Below are 20,142 nucleotides of genomic sequence, written 5' to 3'. Positions count from 1 at the left end.
TTTTTTAATGTGTAGGACCCCAGGAATAGTGGAAATGTTATCATTTCAGCAGTGGGTCCGTGTCTGTTTTTCCCACTGCTGGTCTTTGTTAGGTGTGAGGGAGCGGAGTCTTGAGGTCGTCTTTCCCCTCCTCCTCTCTTCCCCAGCAACTGTCAGGCTGTCGTTAGAAAATGACTCATTAATACAGTTGAAAACGTATTTTTTTTAATTATTACTCTACAGGAGTCTGTAACAGACTATACTACACCTTCTTCTTCTCTGCCTAACACTGTGGCTGCCAACAGTGCAAAGATGGAGGATGCTTTGGTTAATAATGTAAGTAATCAACCAGAGGGATGGCACGAATGGATAGGAACCTGGCTGTTATAAGACAAACTCTGACCAATATTTAACTCTTTTCAGGGAAAGAGTTCATAGCAAATTTGTATTTAGGAGCACTATAATATGGTTAGCAAAAATAGTCAAAGCTGAATTGTTTTTCCCCCAAAATTTGTCCCCTTTCCATTTAAGATCCAGGCTTGTGGTGCTTATTCTTAGTTTCATCAGGACTGACCCAGTTTACGTGGTTTTGGTGAGAGGTTTTGTTCATAGCTATCACATTCGGCAGATTCAGTGTTTTCTTTTGTTGGTAATTTTGTTCTTAAATGAAACCTTTTTAAAATGCGGCGATAGCTCCCTCAATGAAAACAGTGTTACCAGAGGTTCAGGATCTCCTTTTTAAATGTAAAAAGTATACTGGACCTTAATAACAACATTACTGTTGTGAACTGACCTATAATATATATGTAAGAACCTCAGCAACTCTTAAACGCTTCGTTAAAAGGTGATAACAAGCCCTGGCCGGTTTGGCTCAGCGTTGGAGCGCCGGACCGTGGACCAAGTCGCGGATTTTATTTCAGTCAAGGGCACTTACCTCCGTTGTAGTTCATCTCCAGCCCTGTTCGGGGATGTGCAGGAGCCAACCGGTTGATGTGTCCCTCTCAAATCAATGTTCTTCTCTCTCCTTCTTCCTCTCTTCCACTCTATTTAAAGATAAATAGAAAAGTATTCTTGGATGAGGATTTAAAAAAAAAGTGATAGATACATCATGTAAATTTGGCTCTCTGTTTATTCCCAGAGCAACCGTGTTATCATGTGGGATTGTGTTAGCGGTCATCACGGTCCGTCTCTCACTGCCCCGCTCGCCGGCTGGAGTGGAATGCCCCCCGCTCGGCGCCCTGTTGTGGGAGGCGCGGTGGGAGCCATGCGTGCAGCCGCTCTCTGTTTTAAATGTCGCCTCCTGTAAAAAGCGAAGGCATATTCTTTTCAAAAAATACCCTTTGTAGATACGTTTAAAGGTCTGTCTCACACAAGGCTTTAACTATCATTTTGAGAATTAAAATCTTGATTATGTCTTTGTACAGAGCTTTCCTGTGCTCTCGCTTGTTCCCTCTAGCATCAGGTATGTAGCATTTCAGAGGTGTCGTGCATTAGGGACCCTTTAATCCAACTTTGTAGTCCAGCTGAAGCGCTCTTACTATGTAGCTGAGTCAGTCACATTTTCTCTTTGTGATAGGAGTGCACTTGAGCTCATTAATGTGAACTGTCCAGCTTCTAGATGTTATAAAACTTCATTTCATGGGCCAGAATGTTTCCCCTGACCTTTTGGAGAAAGGTTGAAATTTATTTAACTTTCTATAGGAAGTAATGGAAAACTTGGGTAGGACAAAAAGACTTCTTAGCAAATGACATGCTGATGTCACTATGTAGATTATCAGGTGTTGAACCAATAACAGCTCAGTAAATTATACTTTAATTGTGGTGTCTTTTCTCACCTGAAAAGATATATAGAGTATTTTTTAGGTGTTACTTTTTTAAGAAGTATATAATGCTTTTCTGGCAAAGTGCCCTCTAAAAATATAATTTATGAAATATGAAAAAGGAAGGAAAGATCATTATTCTCTGACTCCTTTACTTTTCATTTATTCTTTTTATTTTTTAGAGAGAGAAGAAGGGAGAGCGAGAGAGAAACACTCATCGGCTGCCTCCTACACAGCTCCTACTGGGGATTGAGTTCACAATCCAGGCGTGTTCCCTTACTGGGCATCGAACTGGCAACCTCTTGGTCCATGGGTCGACACTCAACTACTGAGACACACTAGCTGGGGTTTGGTCCCCTTTAAAAGTCATTGGAAACACTCATAGCATTTTAATAGTTTCTGTGTGGTATGCGAGGCTAATGAACATGTGACTTGTGCACAGACAACACAGGGGAAGAGACCCAGTCTCGTGTATCAGTGAAGAGACTGCGTCTGATTTTTAGCAGTGTATCCACAGTATGTTTGGACAGGAAGATCAGGCTGGGGCAGGGAGCGTTTCAAGCAGTCATCAGTTTGGAGTGATTTCACAGCATTGCTTATTTGTGTCGAGTGTGGTGCTTTTGAACTTAGTTAATATAGTTTTAAAAACAATGTCCAAAATTTTAGGACCTTTTGAAATGTTTTGTTTCCTTCATTAGTCTTTTTGGGAGTTCTATTTTATGCTAGAATTTCTATTTTTAAAAAAATTATACTTAAAAGAGGCTTATTTCTCTTATGTAAGCTTAATATACTTTTTTAAAGATCTTAGTTGATATTTATTGGTTAGCGTTACCTAATATTACAATTGTTTTGAATATCCTGAAGATATAAATGCCAGTGATGGTTTTGATTATTACAGCACTGCTGATCTCCATTAATTAGTCCGTGGTATTAGAATCTCCATTAGATAATCCATAGTGTCACAGAATGATTACCTGATACCTCTAATAATCGCATTGTACCTGAGCAACTGAGTTAACCATCCAAATCAATATATAGTAAATAGCACATCATAAAAACTCAAGATCCAGAGACTTAGAGGGAAAAGAGAGATGTGGGTAGTGAGTTTCTAATACCGTCACCTGTATAACAACAGCGAATGCCATAATCGTGTCGTTACTGCTACTGTGGCAAAGCACTCTGTTTAGTGTAAGGGGGGGGGGATCAGTATTCCACACTTTCCTCTTAATATTACTTTTGTTCTTGAATCTAGGTGTCAGAAAGTTGACTGATTCAGGAAAGAGATTAATTTCTTAATGTCTTATATTTATACTATCATGTTACATGCTTCTGATAGAACCTGTGGACCCCATAAATGGTGGACATTGTATTCCTTGAAGCTTTGCTGCACAGTGTATGGTCCATGGACCAGCAGCCACAGCATCACTTGGGAACTTGTTTGAAATGCAAAATGTTAGGCCTTCCTCCAGACCAGCTGAGCGAGTCTGCATCAGTGCCCCAGGTGATCTGTATCCACGTGACAGTATGGGCAGCATTGCCCTCAAGTGTGTATGCCTTATATTTGGGACAGGCTCTGTCAGTTCATGTGAAAAAGGCAGAGAGTATTTCTCTTTAGTGATTTTATCTAAGATGTATGTCTAGAACTATCAGTTACTCTAAACCTATTCTAGCTCTTGAGTAATCAAATATTTCTGTTGGCTCTGATGAAACACCCTTCGAGTACGGTAGCATTATGTTTAGTGGGGCTCTGGTAGCCGACCCAGTCAGTTAGATTGTGATGTGTGTTGCCTGCCTTTTCAGGTGCCCCTGCCCAACACCCTTCCCCTCCCTAAGAGGGAGACCATACAACAGAGCTCCAGCCTAACTTCAGTTCCTCCCACTACTTTCAGCCTCACCTTCAAGGTATGTACCACATCCGTCTCTAAAGGTCGTGCTTATTGCATGCAAGGGGGCGCAAGCTAACGCTGTTCTCATGGGTTTTTACTGGTTCCATGTAGTGAGCAACAATCCTAAGCTGAGGAAATGAAGCGATGTCAAATTACACCTTAAACTTTTATTAGCTTCTAATACCGCTTAGCAGTGACTTGTTCTCCTCTCTCAAGTAAGGCCTGTTATGCTTGTGAATTTGATCTTAAAATTACAGGAGAGTTTACATTCCGTGTTTGTACTAAGTTCCTCTTAGAGATTTTAATTTTGGGATATATTAATTGTATACTAAAAAACTACTTTGGTGTTGCATGTTTTTTTTATCGTAAATACAAATAATGATAAGAATGCTAATTTTCTGTCTTCCCTTTAAGTCATGTGTGAATTGAAAGCAGTAGTTAGAATATTTTATGAAGAGATAATTAATGCAAATGATTTTGAATTGATTGTTGGATAATTTTTGAATAAAGGGGCAAAAGATTTTAGACAACACATACATGTTTTTTGATGTCAAGAAATTTGGGCTTCTTGGTTTTTTTGTCTCATAATTTTGAACTATGTCACTAATGCTTTGTTGAGTTATTTGAGAGTAGGTTAAATGAGTTCCCCTCAAGATTGGCCGGTCATTAAAGAAAGCACAGCCCTGGGATTCAGGGAGGGTTTCTTTACAGGCAGGTGTTTCCCTTTACCTGGTGTTGGAGCCGGGCCTCTGGTGCGGCTCTGGTCGCCATGAGTCTTTCTGACGGTCTCCAGGAGGGGAAACCGAGTCGGTTTGACCGTGTGGCCAGTGTTCACTTTAGACTCCTGTCTGAGTCTCCAGCTGAGACGATAAAATTTCGTAGGACAACCACCTGTGCTTTGTGTCATCCCTGTCTTTACTCACTTCCTACTGTTTGCTGTCAGTTCCTACTCAGCTCCTTATTGCTTTTCCATTTGAACGAAAATGGTCTCAGTCTGCTTCATGTTATATATTATATCATTCAGGGCAGTAGTCTAATGTCACTTAAATAAATATTGCGCCATTAATTATTCTTAGTCCGGTTGTTTAATTCTTCAGAAAAACCCTTCAACGTTGCCTTTCACTCAATGTTTTGTTTTTTATTTTTTTCTTTATTGATTTTTTTTAAGAGACAAACGAGAGAGAACATCAATTGACCACCTCCTGCATGCCCCCCATTGGGTATCTGGCCCACAACCTGGGCTTGTGCCCTGACTGTGAATCAAACTGGTGACCTCTTAGTGCATGGGTCACACCATCAACCATTGAGCCACACTGGCCAGGCTCACAGTGTGTTTAATACTCCAAGAAGTAATATGCATTGAAAATTGAAATGAAATTAAGTTAAATTTTATTAATTTAGAACTTTCTCTACTGTCTTTATTTTTACTTCTGACATTTTTCTGTTTGGGTAACATAGAAAGTATAGAAAAGTTCTGTTAGCCCTGGCCAGTTTGGCTCAGCGGTCAGAGTGTCGGCCTGCGGTCCTGAGAGACCCGGGTTTGGTTCCCGCTAAGGGCACGTGCCTCAGTTGCAGTTTGTCCCCGGCCCTGGTTAGGGTCGTGTGGGTGGCGACCACTCAATGTGTCTCTTTCATGTCGATGTTTCTCTCTCTCTTCCTACCTCTCTCCCTCCTGCTCTATCTGAAGATAGATGCAAAAATGTCCTTGGGTGAGGATTAAAAGAAAAAGAAAAGTTCTGTTATATGGATATTATTGACAGTATATTTGCCAAGGGGAAAAGCAAATATAATTAACTAATTGTACTTTTTAGTTTCCTTGAATTTCCAAAATTAGAATCTAAATTTTTTTGCTGTGTAAGAAAAGAAATTAAGCCAAATGTATATATTATACAAGTTTGATTAGCTATGATTCATGTGTTTTCAACACAACAATACTGGTATAAAAGACATCGTCTTGTATAAAATTGCTCTAAGAATCTCAGAAAATATAAGCAAATTGCATTAGGCCTAACTTTCTAAGTTGTTTTTAACACTCTACCCCATCCCCCAGAAAAAAAAACCCACAGAGTTTTGTTTTAAAATAAAATGCATGTAAAACCAGCAAGGTGATTGTGAGAAGACTCGAGCAAACATAAAAGTGTCTCTCATATATATAATTTTTCTTTATTGATTTGAGAGAGAGAGGAAGGGAGAGAGAGACATGGGTGAGAGAGAACATCGATTGGCCGCCTTCTGCATGCCTCCCGCTGGGGAATGGGCCCACAGCCTAGACATGTGCCCTGACCGGGAATCGAACCAGCAGCCACTTGGTCATGTAGATCAATGCTCAACCACTGAGCCACACTGGCCGAGCAATAGTGTTTTATATTTTTAGTTTATGGAGATGACATTAGTCATTAAGAAACGGCTAAATTGCCTGACCGCTGTGGCTCAGTGGAGTGAGTGTTGTCCCATAGATTGAGAGGTCCTGGTTCGACTCTAGGTCAGGGCATATGCCAGGGCTGGGGCCTCAGTCCCCAGTGGGAGATGCTGTGCAGGAGACAGCCAATCAATCTTTCTCTCTCATGTCAATGTTTCTTATCTCTCTCCCTTCCTCTCTCTTAAAAAAAATCAATTAAAATATTTTTAAAAGAAAAGGTTAAATCACATATATTGAGTGTTTTAACAGGAAAGCAGGGAGGTATGAAATATTTCTCAAATTCTCACAATTAAAATAAGGTTAAAGTTTTAAAAGTTGGTACTTGAAGGACCTACAAACTTCCTAACAATGGTGAGCAATTCTTGTTAAAAGTACTCTCGTGTAAGTCATTGCAACTGAATTTTATACATCATCTTGGGTTTTCCTTTTGGCCCACCCAGTCTTTTGTCTACTGGAACGAAAACCTTCAGAACCTGTGTGCCTCTCGCTCCTGTTCAGGTAGCCGTAGGGTAGTGCGGACCTGGTCTGCTCCCCCGCCTGCGGCCGCAGCCCCGTGTCCTGAGTGCGAAGCACAGGGTGTGGCTGGTTCACGTTCGTGTGGCTTCAGTGTAGAGCAAGAGGGACGCTGGGCCTGAAGTGTTCATGTTTTAAAACATGAAAACATCTCAACTTGTATGTTGATGATAGACTTCTATAATGTGTTGAATAGAAAATCAAAATTAGTATTAACCTCTTTATTTATAAAATGAAACTACTTAATTTTAAGTTATATATGTGGCTTGCATTTATATGTCTGTTGAATCGCACTGCTCGAGAGAAAGGGAAAATAGATTGGAGTAAGACCGGTTTCTGCCGTTTACGAAACTAGGAGACTGCAGCTGAAACCTTAGTCCCGGTACGAAGGGCAGCAATCGGTGGCTAAAGTGCCCGATGAGACCTTGATGTACAAGTGTCCCTGCTGTGCCCAGGCCTAGAGCCTGTCTGCTTCCATCACCTTTAAATCACTGTGAGCACAAAACAGCCGAACCAGAAGCGCTGCCTCCACCTGCCATTTGAGAACTGCTGGCTCTAGAGCACAGATGGAGGGGTGGGCGCTGGTGGGGCCCTCGGGGGCTTCTGCCCGGGTCAGAGCCTGAAGCAGTCCTGGAGGCCCAGGGCAGGGGCTGGTCTAGAGGATACAGGAGCTGGGGCTGTATAGATATTCACTGGCCTGTTTGCAGAGACGGTAGCAGCACTCTGGAGACATGGTTAAAGCCCACTGCCTCCCAGTGTAAGTCAGCGCAAAGATAAAGGGGGAAAGGAAATGTTTGAAGAGTCTAGGGTCTTTGTCTTTTATTTTTGTGGTTTCTGAAGGATTGTATTTGGAATTTGTATATATACACATACATTGCATATTTAGGTACATATGTGTATTCTGTGTTAGCATAGTGAATTTTTTCCCATTTCATTGCAGATGGAGTCTGCGCGGAAGGCTTGGGAGAATTCTCCGAATGTGCGGGACAAGGGGTCTCCAGTCACTTCCACCGCCCCTCCCATAGCCAGCGGGGTCAGCAGCAGTGCCAGCGGGCCGGGCAGCGCGAGCTACAGCTCCTTCTCCAGTGCAGCCATGCCGCAGATCCCCGTAGCCTCCGTCACCCCCACAACGTCGCTGTCAGGTAGAGGGCTTCGTGCCTGCCTTTCCGCATCTCCACCTGTTCAAGTTTCTTAGGATCACTTCCGTTTACTATTCCCCGGCAAAGGATTCTTTAGAAAAGACGTCAGATTGCGCGTGATGAGGGTGACGTCTTCCCTTTCTCACCCTCCCCTCGCCCCGCCCTCGCCCAGCTTCAGTTCAGCAGACTCCCGATGGCGCCGAGACACTTCGCTGGGCGTCCTCCCCGCCACCCCCTACAGATGCTTCCAAGTGATTGGTGGAAAGTGTTTATTGTGTTTCTCTACATTTTTCTACACGATCTACCTTTTATTTTTTTAACTCATATACAGCTAATTAAACCAATTCAGAAATAACATAGAATCACACAGCCTGTAAATTTTTTGCAGTCTATATTTGATTTGAAGGCGATATTAGCCTAAATCTATTGCGTTGGCATACTTTCTGGTGAAGAGTAGTTAGGGTTAGAGAATTTCCGCTCTCTCTTTTTGAGTAAATGATATCCACTGTTATTTTAGATTTTGTTTTGTTTGTTGTTAAGGAGAGTCCATCAGCACCCAATGAGAAGGTGACTTTCTTCCTTACTTAAATTTTTCACTGGTGTACAACCCTATCATTCGGGGCTTTACAGTTCTCAGAGTCACAGGGACTGTCTCTAAAAACTCTAGGGAAATACACCCTCTCACCATATATATAACTGTTTCTTTTATTTATTTATTTGTTTATTTTTATTTTATTTTTTTATCCTCACCCGAGGACATTTTTTCATTTTTTTGTTCAGATAGAGCAGAGGAAGAGAGAGAGAAACATCAGTGTGAAAGGGACACATCGAGTGACTGCCACCCGCACGACCCAATCAGGGCCAGGCACAAACTGCAATCCAGGTACATGCCCTTAGCGGGAACCGAACCCAGTTCTCTCTGGACCGCAGGCCGACGCTCTAACCACTGAGCAAAACCGGCTGGGGCTATTTATTTATTTTTGTAATTACTATTTTTAAGTCCTCACCTGAGGATATTTTTCAATTTATCTTCAGACAGAGTAGGAGGGAGAGAAAGGGGGAGAGAGAGAGAAACATCGACTAGTTGCCTTCCGCATGACCCTGACCAGGGCCCGGGATGAACCGCAACTGAGGTACATGCCTTTGGCCAGAATCGAACCCATGACTCATTGGTCCGCAGGCCAGCGCTCTAACCGCTTGAGCCAAACTGGCCAGGGCACTATGTTTCTTTTACTGAAAACAAATTTAATTTCAAGCTTTCCAATATTATCTCATGTTTCCAAAGCAGTGAGAAATTCTTTTCTGATAGTTAGAAAATATATCTAGCAAAGAATTTACCTTCTTTGATGGGCTCTTATTTACTGATGGAAATACTGTTTTTCAGTATTCTGGCATTCTCTGCTAGTTTTAAGTACTAAAAACTGATCTTTGGGTTATGCTATAGTTACTCTGATACTATCTAGAATCAGAAGTATGTGTTGTTGTTTTTTTTTTTTAGCCTAAGCAAGGCCACCAAAAATTGGGTTGCCTCCCACACAAAAAAAATGGGGAAGAGAGAGAGAACATGTGTGTTGTGTTGTTATTTATTAAGACAAAGCCAGAGATTTAAATCAAAGGGAGTGTTCCAACTATATTTCTTCCACTCACTGTGCAAGTATTCCTCACCACCAATGTGCAAGCCATCTTTATTTTGCTTACTGGCTGTAGTTTGGGCCCCAGTCTACTGGAGGAGCGTCTGTAGGGAGATTAGGAAATAACAGGACTGCACAGCTTCCCAGTTGTTTCTTTGGAACCCAAGTACTTTCTTTTTTCCAGGTCCATAGTTTGTCCGTGGTCCCTCAACTAGGATACATTTTTTCATGAGGACCTTCTTGTCATTCTGCTGGTAGAGACTCACATGGAAGAGCAGGGGTACCTTGATCTGGCCCTCTCTTAGCTAGAACATCTCTAGATGTCTGAAATGATTGCTACTCTTACTTTTTAATCATACCAGTGTGGTCATTTGCTTCAGTATTGCAGTAATTAGAACTCACTGATCAACAAATAATGGATCTTTCAAGTTGTATAATGGTTTCTCTCATTTTCTAAGGTATATGCAGGGTTGGGGGCTGGAGAAGGGGAGAGCTGTGGATAGAGACAGTTATGATAATGATATATCACATCTCTCCATTTATTTGAATTTAAATCATTAATGAGTTTGAATATGGACTGGAGTACATACAGCATCTACATACAAGGTGGGCATAAACACTAGTTTTCCCTTTTCTGGTGGTGCTTGAGTTACTTTACTGTGAACAGTGACCTTATTTATTTGGTATATGCCCCTAGCGGGAACCGAACCCGGGACTCTCTGGTCTGCAGGCCAACGCACCAACTGCTGAGCCAAACTGGCCAGGGCGTGAACAGTGACTTTAAAATGTAACTATATTTTTCCCTTATTTTATCTCTCTCCCAAATATAGGAGCTGGTACCTACACTACCTCTTCTCTGAGCACAAAATCTACAACCACGTCGGACCCTCCTAACATCTGTAAAGTGAAGCCCCAGCAGTTACAGACGAGCAGCCTGCCTTCCGCGAGTCACTTCTCGCAGCTGAGCTGTGTGCCCTCCCTGATGGCCCAGCAGCAGCAGAGCCCGCAGGTCTACGTGTCTCAGTCTGCAGCAGGTAGGCCGTGGGCCTGACGCCCAGGAAGCCTTTGGGTGCTTCCTTTCTCCCTTCTTACTTGTCCTTTCAAGTTCAAATTTTTTTACCTGCTTTGCACATTTATTTCTGGATAGAATTGACTGTTCTCTCTCCTTGACAACGCATTCTGGGGCTCTTGGTAATTATTCCTTACACACATTTTAGACAGATTAGTGTCTAATAAGTTCACAAATGACTTAAGCATTTGATATTATTTCAATAATATTATAAAAGTTTGATATCTGAAACGTGACAGATTGATAATAAAATTCATGAGGAAGAATAAACTTGAGAATGACAACGAAGGAAAAGTGGGGGTAACTTATATTACTAAATATCACAATATTAATCTGAATTAAATAGTAAATAAACATTTAAATAATATAAATAATATTCAAACTCATTAATGATTTAAATTCAAATAAATAAATAGGCTTTTTTTTTTTTTTTTTTTGCTTTTCTATGTGGGGAAAAAATAGAAAGATTGATAACCAGTATCTTTAATACCCAGTATCTATAAGGATCATGGGTATTATATCGGGCTCTTAAGGTACCTTGCTGGTGAGCATGTAAATTGGCGTAATTATTTTAGAAAGGTATCTTAAGATATTTTATGTGTATATACGGTAGTATCAGTTCCATATTTAATATCAGATAAACTTATTTATCAGAGATAGTGTATGAGAGTGTTCATTCATTGCAGTATTGTTTATAGTAATGGTAGCCAATTAAAACAAGTATGGGAAGTACTCTCATGAAAACAGCAAGTCACAAAACAGTGTGTTTAATACGTAGAAAAGAAATCTATTCATCTGTACCAGCTCTGGCTGGTGTGGCTCAGTTGGTTGAGCATCATCCCATGCACCAAAAGGTTACTAGTTCAATTCCCAGTCAGGGCACATGTCCAGGTTTCAGGCTTGATCCCCAGTAGGGGGTGTGCAGGAGGCAGTGATTGATGTTTCTCTCTCCCTTTCCCTTTCTCTCTTTCTATAAAAATAAAACATACTTCTTAAAATCTGTACCAAGTTCTTTCAGTTATTAAATGTCAATTCTTTTAAATATTTTGCTAAATTCTGGTTGGTAGATTTAAAATTGGAGTAGACTTGCTGTTAAACAGGTAGGTTCATTATCAGTTTTAGTAGAATATGCAAAATTTTCCTGGTTTTGTGCCCCACTGGCAGTATATGAGAGTGTCTTGTTTTTCTGTACCTTCACAAGTATTAGAGTTTCATTGTTTTAAGTTGCATATACCTGTCTGCTAAATTCTGAAATTTAGACACTTGTGACTGGTTGTTCTTTTCTGGCGGTCTATAGCTCAGATCCCGGCTTTCTACATGGACACTAGTCACTTATTCAGTACCCAGCATGCACGGTTGGCCCCCCCGTCGTTGGCTCAGCAGCAAGGCTTCCAACCAGGTCTTTCTCAGGTAACACCACCAACTCCTTCCATCCTGCCAGTTGCTTGGCATGTGTATGGCGTAGTAGTTATTTTGGGCTACAAATAACAGTCTTTGAAGTTACAATCTTTTCACAACATGGACAACCCATGATTACCTAGGTATGTGTGCATAAGCAAAATGTTAAAACTTTCCCAAATTTGCTAATCTTAATGGTATAATGACGTAGAATCAAGTAATGGATTGAATGGAAAATGTACGTGGTTACATTCAGTTTTGTCTTAAAAGAAGCTGGTACGTGCATTAATCTCGTATCCTTTCCGAAGCCGTGAATCGTGTCCGTGTGCTCACGTGCCGTCTTCTCCTCCCGGCAGCCCGCGTCGGTCCAGCAGATCCCGATCCCTATCTACGCGCCCCTGCAGGGGCAGCACCAGGCCCAGCTGAGTCTGGCTGCTGGACCCGCTGTCTCCCAAGCCCAGGAGTTATTCAGTTCTTCCCTTCAACCGTACAGGTAAATGCTTTGAAATACGTCTGTGGTTTGGAAACATTGGAATTGCTTCTTCCTTCCCTCTCCAAGATAAGATGACCCTCTCACAAACTGTATTAAATTACTAATCATGTTGATTGTGAACCTCAACCTCTGGTTATTTCAGTCAGACTTTACCACAGTGAAGCCTGAAAGCTTCTTGAAGAAGAGAGGGTGACAGCCATCCCGTGGCAATTAGAAATCACAGGAAATAGCTGCCAGCGGACCCAAAGGGTTAAGTACCGTTTTGCTGCCAACAACTAGAAACCCAAGTCCGCTGTGTGAGGGCGGGGCCAGGCCGGAGCGTGGTGGGGAGAGTAGTAGAGGGCCAGACACAGAATGAGTGACAGGGCTGGGCTCAACCCCAGGTGTCCCATCTACTGAATGAGAGTGGACGGGTAGGGCAGGGGTCGGTGATAGCAGTCCTCATGGCTGTCATCAGTACTCATGGTGATGGCTCTCAACCCTCCAAGAGAAAAAAATAAGTTACTTCTTAGGGCAGGTTATGCATTTGCTTTTTTAAAAAATCTTCACCTGAGGATATTTTTCCATTGATTTACAGATAGAGTGGGAGGGAGGGAGGCAGAGGGGGAGAGAGAGAGAGAGAGAGAAGCATCAATGTGAGAGAGACACATCGACTGGTTGCTTCTCGCACGACCCCAACCAGGGCCAGGGACTGAACCATGACCGAGGTACATGCTCTTGACCGGAATTGAACCCGTGTCTCTTTGGTCCACAGGCTAACACTCTGACCACTGAGCAAAACCGACCTGAGCTATGCATTTGCTTTTACAAGTGTGTTGGGTTTTGATGTGATTCAAATCGAATTTTTTTTACTCTATAGATTAGACTTGGCATCAGTCTCCTTTTAATTGGTATTGTTGCTTAAAACATTGTTGAAAAGTTGCAGCTACTTTCCAGCTCTGACAGAGTTCAGTGATTGCTTAGTGATGTCTTCCATCACCATGGAGATGGAGTAGCGATGCCCCAGCCTTCTGGATCTGTGCTTCCCATTGTCGCAGGTGCCTGGCAGGGCAGACCTATTGAATAGGAACAGTGTAAGCTGTATATGTGGTTGTGGCTGCCGTGTTGGAAGACACAGGTTTAGACTTCGAGAGCAGTTTGTATCTCGACCACGTCATTCTGTGACTCCTTGCTCTTAGGCTCCTCAGCTGTGCTGTTAATAGGGAATCCCTGAATCAGTATTTGCCAGCGCAGCTTATAACACTATGCTTATGTTTTTCCATTTTATATTTGAAGCATAAATTACAAGTAGACATTGTTAAGATTACTTGGGCCTAGCCTGTGTGGCTCAGTGGTTGAGTGTTGATTCATGCACCAAGATGTCACTGGTTCGATTTCCGGTCAGGGCACATGCCCAGGTTGTGGGCCAAATCTCCAGTAGGGGCATGCAGGAGGTGGCCAGTTGATGTTCTCTCTCATCAACGTTTTTATTTTTATTATTTTTTTAATCCTCACCCAAGGACATTTTTCCATTTTTTGTTCAGATAGAGTGGGGGGGGGGGGGAGGGAGAGAGAGATATCGACGTGAAAGGGACACATTGAGTGGCTGCCACCTGCATGACCAACCAGGGCCGGGGACAAACCACAACCAAGGTACGTGCCCTTAGCGGGATCCTAACCCAGGTCTCTCTGGACCGCAGGCCGACGCTCTAACCGCTGAGCCAGGCCAGCCAGGGCTCATAGATGTTTTTAGCTCTCTCCCTGTCTCTTGCTCTCTCTTTAAAATCAATAAAGGAAAAAAAAAGAATACCTTTTTTTAAAAAAAAAAAAATTACTTGGGATTCAAGACTGGCCCTCCTGCTTGGTGGCTTTTGTTCCTGCCACACGTCAGTTTAACAGAGCAAAATTATTATATTATCTTCAATCCACTACTTTGATTTAATTACTTATTTTTCCTTTTTATTGAATTTATTGAGGTGACACTGGTTAACAAAATTATTCATGTTTCAGTTGTACAATTGTACAACACATCATCTGTACACTGAATTGTGTGTTCACCCACCTCAGATTTCAGCATTGTGGTTTTTTGTTTGTTTTAATTTTCATATAGTTGCCATTGAGTACATTCAGCCTGATGACTTATAATGAAGCTTTGTACTCTTTGATCATAATGTTATGTTGCGTATCTTAAAGTTGCTAAGAGAGTAAGTCTTAAAAACTTCAGCCCTGGCCGGTTTGGCTCAGCGGTTAGAGCGTCGGCCTGCGGTCCGGAGAGACCCAGGTTCGGTTCCCGCTAAGGGCACGTACTTCGGTTGCAGTTTGTCCCCGGCCCTGGTTGGTCGTGCGGGTGGCGGCCACTCGATGTGTCCCTTTCACATCGATGTTTCTCTCTCTCTCTCTCTCCCTCCCACTCTATCTGTACAAAGGGTGGAAAAATGTCCTCGGGTGAGGATTTAAAAAAAAAAAACTCTCTTTATAAAAAAAAAAATTGTAGCTGTATGGTGATAGGTGTTAACTAGACTTGCTGTGTTTATCATTTTGCAATATATGCAAATACTAGGTCATTATGTTTAATATAATGTTATGTATTCGTAATACCTCAGTTAAAAAAAAAGATGTTTTGTGAATAATCCTGATGTAAACAGTACTCTGATTCATTCCACAGAGGTCTTGAGGCCTCTTGTAAGAAATGTATGAGGGGAAGTAATGAAATACAGATGATACAAGTCAGGGCTATTGGTGCTATAAATTAAATGGAATGTCAGCACCAAAGAGAAAACAGTAAGTTTGGTTCTGAGCTTGCTAGTAAAAACATGAAAATGAAATCATTCTTCTTGTTCAAGAGGGAAAAATCTTGCCAGTTTTTCCGGCAAAAAGCTTTTTTTCCAGAACCTTTACTTGTGGGGCTTCATTGTGTTGTGGGCTGAAGCCTCGAAACAAGCACCTTAGGTGAGGCCTGCGATCTCTGCTCTTCTTGTTCCTGTTAATCCTCAGCCAAGGGTTACTCCATTGGTTTTCACATGCAGTGGAAGGGGGTGGGTGAGAGAGACACTGATTGATTGGCTCCCTCGTGACCCTGACGGGAGCCAGGGATGGAACCTGCAACCCAGCTATGTGCTCTTGACCGGAATCAAACCTGAGACCCTTCGGTCCATGGGCCAGGGCTCTGGCTCTTTTTTTATGCTAATTACAGTACTTGGGCATTGGGGCTGGTCATTCTTAAGATTACCAGATTCTAGGAAGAATTAACTTTTAACACAGCCTTTTTTCCTCTCCAATATTGATGTAGATCTCAGCCAGCCTTCATGCAGAGCAGCCTGTCCCAACCCTCTGTGGTCCTCTCTGGTACTGCCATCCACAATTTCCCAGCTGTCCAGCACCAGGAACTTGCCAAGGCACAGTCAGGTCTTGCCTTTCAACAAACTTCCAATACTCAGCCTATCCCTATATTGTATGAACATCAGCTGGGTCAGGCATCAGGACTAGGAGGCTCCCAGCTGATCGATACACATCTCCTCCAGGTAACTACACAGGGCGAGAGCATGCACTGTCGTTGTGTTTTTATGCAGCAGATTTAAGGACAATTTTTAAAGAAAAAGATATTAAAGGACATGAAAAAACAAAGGTCTTCCTTTTTATCTAATACTGGAATTCTTAGAGATTGCTCTGAAGCCATAGCCTTGATATCTGAATTGTGAATTTTAAAAATCTTATTGCTGTTTTCTTACTGAATTTTTTCTAGGCTAGAGCAAATCTTACCCAGGCTTCAAATCTTTATTCCGGACAAGTACAACAGCCTGGTCAGACAAGTTTCTATAACACTGCCCAGTCACCGAGTGCTCTCCAGCAGGTAAACTATGGCATGGTAAATTTCCTCCGTTTTCTTCATCATTCTTACTGTTATTGTCACTGTTACTGCTTCTGTTTGGGAATTTAAATAAAACCAAGAAGGGGAGGTGTGTGGTAGTTTCCAGACTTTTCTCAGGTGCCCTAGGAATTCCATGGGGTCCACTGGTAGATCCCGCAGTGCCCATCTTCCCACCCCCACTTCTGTCGGTTCTCCTCCTTTTAGCAGGTTTCCCTGTAATTGTTTATTTTAACAAAGGACCTCATGAACGTAGACGTCCGACAGCTGTTTGGGGTGTGCAGGCACATGCAGGTGACGAGTGCTTCACCCGCACGCTGGGGACACACGAGACTGAAGGAGTCATGGCACACATGTCTTACATGTGATTGTAATCGTATTTTTAGTGGGAAAATATTTTTTTAGAGCTATCTCCTAGCAGTGTCGTTATTCAGCTTGCTTTTTCAAAGTTGACGGAGGGCTGGTGAGAGAGGCGGGCCTTCACGCACTTTCCCATAATTGTTTCTGGTGGCTGTTTTAGGGGCGGCAACACAACTATATTACGTGTTGACATTTGAGATGAATCGCTATTTGGGAAGTTGTGACTACCTTCCTGCATTGTATCCCCATGATTTTACTGTGTTTTGTGGTTATTTGGCATGTACTGCAGATGAACTCAAAGACTGTTATAATTCTTTCAGTTAAATAGTTTCTCCACTGCAATTTATTATACTGTTGCACCTTTATTTTATTTTATTTTTTTTATCCTCACTCGAGGATATTTTTCCATTTTTTTTGTACAGATAGAGTGGGAGGGAGAGAGAGGAAGGGAGAGAGAGTGAGAAACTCGACGTGAAGGGACACATCGAGTGGCCGCCACCCGCACGACCAACCAGGGCCGGGGACAAACTGCAACCAAAGTACGTGCCCTTAGCAGGAACCGAACCCGGGTCTCTCCGGACCGCAGGCCGACGCTCTAACCGCTGAGCCAAACTGGCCAGGGCTATTTTATTTTTTTAATGATCACCCAAGGCTGTGTTTATTGATATTAGAGAGGACGGCAGAGAGAAACATCGATTGGTTGCCTCTCAGATGCACCCTGACTGGGAATTGAAGCCTCAAACTTTCGGTGTATGGGATGATGCTCCAACCGAGCCACCTGGCCATACTTTTGCATCTTTAACAAAAGAGTGGAGATAGTCACTAACCAAAAGATTGATATGTGAAATGTATTTAATATATTGATATCTTTTGTTTAAAATTGATGTCTTAGTCAGAAGTATTTGAAGAGCTGTGTTACACTTACAGGAATATATGTACAACAGGCTCTGTATAAGCAAATTGCTACAGTCTCTGTCTGCTTGTGTCCTAGGTCACAGTACCTTTACCAGCATCCCAGCTTTCCTTGCCTAACTTTGGATCCACGGGGCAGCCTTTGATAGCTCTGCCTCAGACGCTTCAGCCTCCGCTGCAGCACACCGCCCCCCAAGCGCAGGCCCAGAGCCTGAGCCGCCCTGCCCAAGTCAGCCAGCCTTTCCGGGGCTTGCTTCCTGCTGGGACCCAGCACAGCATGATGGCGACCACGGGCAAGGTGAGTGCAGACTGGCAGTCCTTTGAGAATCTAAGGCCGTGTGGCGATGGGTGCATTGTGTGCCCTGTAAAAATGAAATTCATCAGTTTACCACCCTCTAGGAAATCTCAAACCCCAGGATACTTTTTTTAATGTGTTTGGCCCCTTCTCTGTGTTACCTTAGAACAAAGAATTCACAAATTTGTGGGAGAATTGGATTTACACCAAGCCTCTTAGATTTTTCAGCCACATATTTGGCCTTGTACTTGACAACTAATTATAGGATTTTGATACTGAGATTTTTTGCCCTTTGCTAGATTAAGTATTCATATATAGAATACTAACCACAGCACATTAATTTACGGGATTACAGAAATGTTAGGTTTATTTTATGCTCTTTCTCAGATGTCTGAAATGGAACTTAAGGCCTTTGGAAGTGGCATTGATATGAAACCGGGCACCCCTCCCATCAGCGGAAGGAGCACCACACCCACCTCGAGTCCCTTCCGGTAAAGCAGGCGTTTGCATTTGCTAAGCATTTCCAGTAACAGCACCGTCTGTCTGTTAGAGTCACTATGTTGCAGTCCTGTGGTAAGCACAGACATTCTGACAGATTCGTCTGACCTGTTAAGTAAGTTGTTGAATTACTAAGACTGTATATGTTATACTGTATTTTAAGAAAAACTTTTTAATACAGGGCTAATGTGGCCAGTATCCGTTCTCACCTCTGCCCCTCCACTGTCTCCACTGCTGTGATGTTTGGTAACTCACCTTGGTAAATTCTCATCAGCCACCAAGTATGATGAGTCTACCAAGTGCACTGTCTACGAATCTAACAGCATCATTTACCCGGCACTGCCGTACTGACCAGTGACGACTTCTTTCCAAGGGCCACTTCCACAAGTCCGAACAGCCAGCCCAGCAAAATGAGCAGCATTGTCTATCAGAAGCAGTTCCCGTCAGCCCCCGCCACTGTGAGAATGACACAGCCATTTCCTGCACAGTTTGCACCCCAGGTGGGCGGACACAGTGAGACATGAGCATGCTTTACCTGCCAGTGCTTGCTAACCTGCGGGTCTGCCCTCGGGAGCCTTGCCCTGCTAGAGCCAGTCCAGAAGCACAGTTTTTAATGAGAAACGGTTTCTTACTTAGCAGTAAATTTGTGACATCCGAGTAGAGTCTGCGATTCTTAGCTAGACACAGGTAGCCATGGAGTTCTAGAGCAGAGGAGAGAGAAGGTTTCCCACACAGCTCTGATCACTGATTTCAGTCCCGCTCCTTTTTATCTTTTTGAATAAGTTGACTTTTCAGAGAAGGGTCCCAGCGCTTAAAGTTTTCTAGGGATTTTTGTTTGTTTTGGGTTTTGTTGTTGTTGTTGTTTTAAGACAGCCGTGTAGGTGAGATAAATTTTCCAAAAGATAATCTGATATATGTATAAAAATATTGGCTTCTCTTCCCTTTGCTGATCAGATGGAAGGACTAACTAAAATTGATAAGAATGTTCACAAACTAGAATTGGTGTCTGAAAAAACACCTATTTGTCAAATTAGCATTTTTTTAATAGGATATTATAATTATAAGGGTACACCTTTTCTGCAACTAAATCTTTTTAAAAAGCTGCCCTGAGGACCAGTCCCCTGCCCCCTTCAGCATCTGTGGCTGGAGCGCCCAGCAGGCTGGGCTGGCCTCCCGCAGACCCGCCAGCACGGCTGCTGCTCGGCCCGGCGCCGGGGCCGCTCGGCCGGGCTCTCCCTTCGCTGGCGGAAGCGGTGCAGATTGACTCTGGGGTGAGCCAGCCGGTCTCGGTGGCAAAAATTTTTTAACAGTTTAATGTTGTATGTTTTGTTTTTTTCACTCAGATTCTCTCTCAGCCTAACCTGGTCCCTCCATTGGTAAGAGCCCCACATACTAACACCTTCCCAGCGCCCGCTCAGAGGCCGCCAATGGCACTGGCCAGTCAGATGCCTCCTCCGCTGACCACAGGCCTCATGAGCCATGCTCGTTTGCCACATGTAGCCAGGGGTCCTTGTGGATCACTGTCTGGAGTCAGAGGCAATCAGGCCCAGGCCGCGCTGAAGGCTGAACAAGACATGAAGGTTAGTACAGTGCTGGCAGCCGCCAGAGCACCGTCTGTCTCTGAACATGTCTCCCGATGCCCTGGACCCATAACCGCACGTCCAGGCACCGTTGTCTCAGCAGACCTAACCAGTCATTGCTTCCCCTCGTTCCTTTTTATTTTTCTCCCTGTCCCCCTACCTTTTTTTTTCTTTTGCAACTATTGTCAACAAATAAGTGAATATTTTAAACTCTGTGGCCAAATGAAGTGCTTATAAAAGAAATATTTAAGGGAGATCTGAGTTTAGCTGCTACATTTTTTGGAAGAGCAAAAACAGTAATTTGGG

The 20,142-nt window shown here is 43.0% G+C and overlaps 1 protein-coding gene across 4 annotated transcripts in view; it reads left to right on the top strand.

Annotated features, from left to right (window-relative positions):
- Positions 1-20,142, top strand: part of PRRC2C (proline rich coiled-coil 2C) — an 83,361-nt gene that overhangs the window by 59,900 nt on the left and 3,319 nt on the right. For 2 of the 4 annotated variants that reach the window (XM_036273439.1, XM_036273438.1), the window contains exons 23-34: positions 223-315; positions 3,600-3,701; positions 7,558-7,759; positions 10,218-10,421; positions 11,754-11,866; positions 12,211-12,347; positions 15,616-15,847; positions 16,069-16,176; positions 17,543-17,761; positions 18,146-18,249; positions 18,630-18,756; positions 19,600-19,836. In XM_036273439.1, the coding sequence (XP_036129332.1) occupies positions 223-315; positions 3,600-3,701; positions 7,558-7,759; positions 10,218-10,421; positions 11,754-11,866; positions 12,211-12,347; positions 15,616-15,847; positions 16,069-16,176; positions 17,543-17,761; positions 18,146-18,249; positions 18,630-18,756; positions 19,600-19,836 (1,878 nt within the window). The remainder of the gene's footprint in view (positions 1-222; positions 316-3,599; positions 3,702-7,557; positions 7,760-10,217; positions 10,422-11,753; positions 11,867-12,210; positions 12,348-15,615; positions 15,848-16,068; positions 16,177-17,542; positions 17,762-18,145; positions 18,250-18,629; positions 18,757-19,599; positions 19,837-20,142) is intronic. The other 2 variants (XM_036273441.1, XM_036273440.1) reach the window with 1 other exon arrangement.

Source organism: Molossus molossus, unplaced genomic scaffold (genome assembly GCF_014108415.1).
Source record: "Molossus molossus isolate mMolMol1 unplaced genomic scaffold, mMolMol1.p scaffold_m16_p_20, whole genome shotgun sequence".
Lineage (NCBI taxonomy): Eukaryota > Metazoa > Chordata > Mammalia > Chiroptera > Molossidae > Molossus > Molossus molossus.
This window is presented reverse-complemented; position numbering and strand designations above follow the sequence as displayed.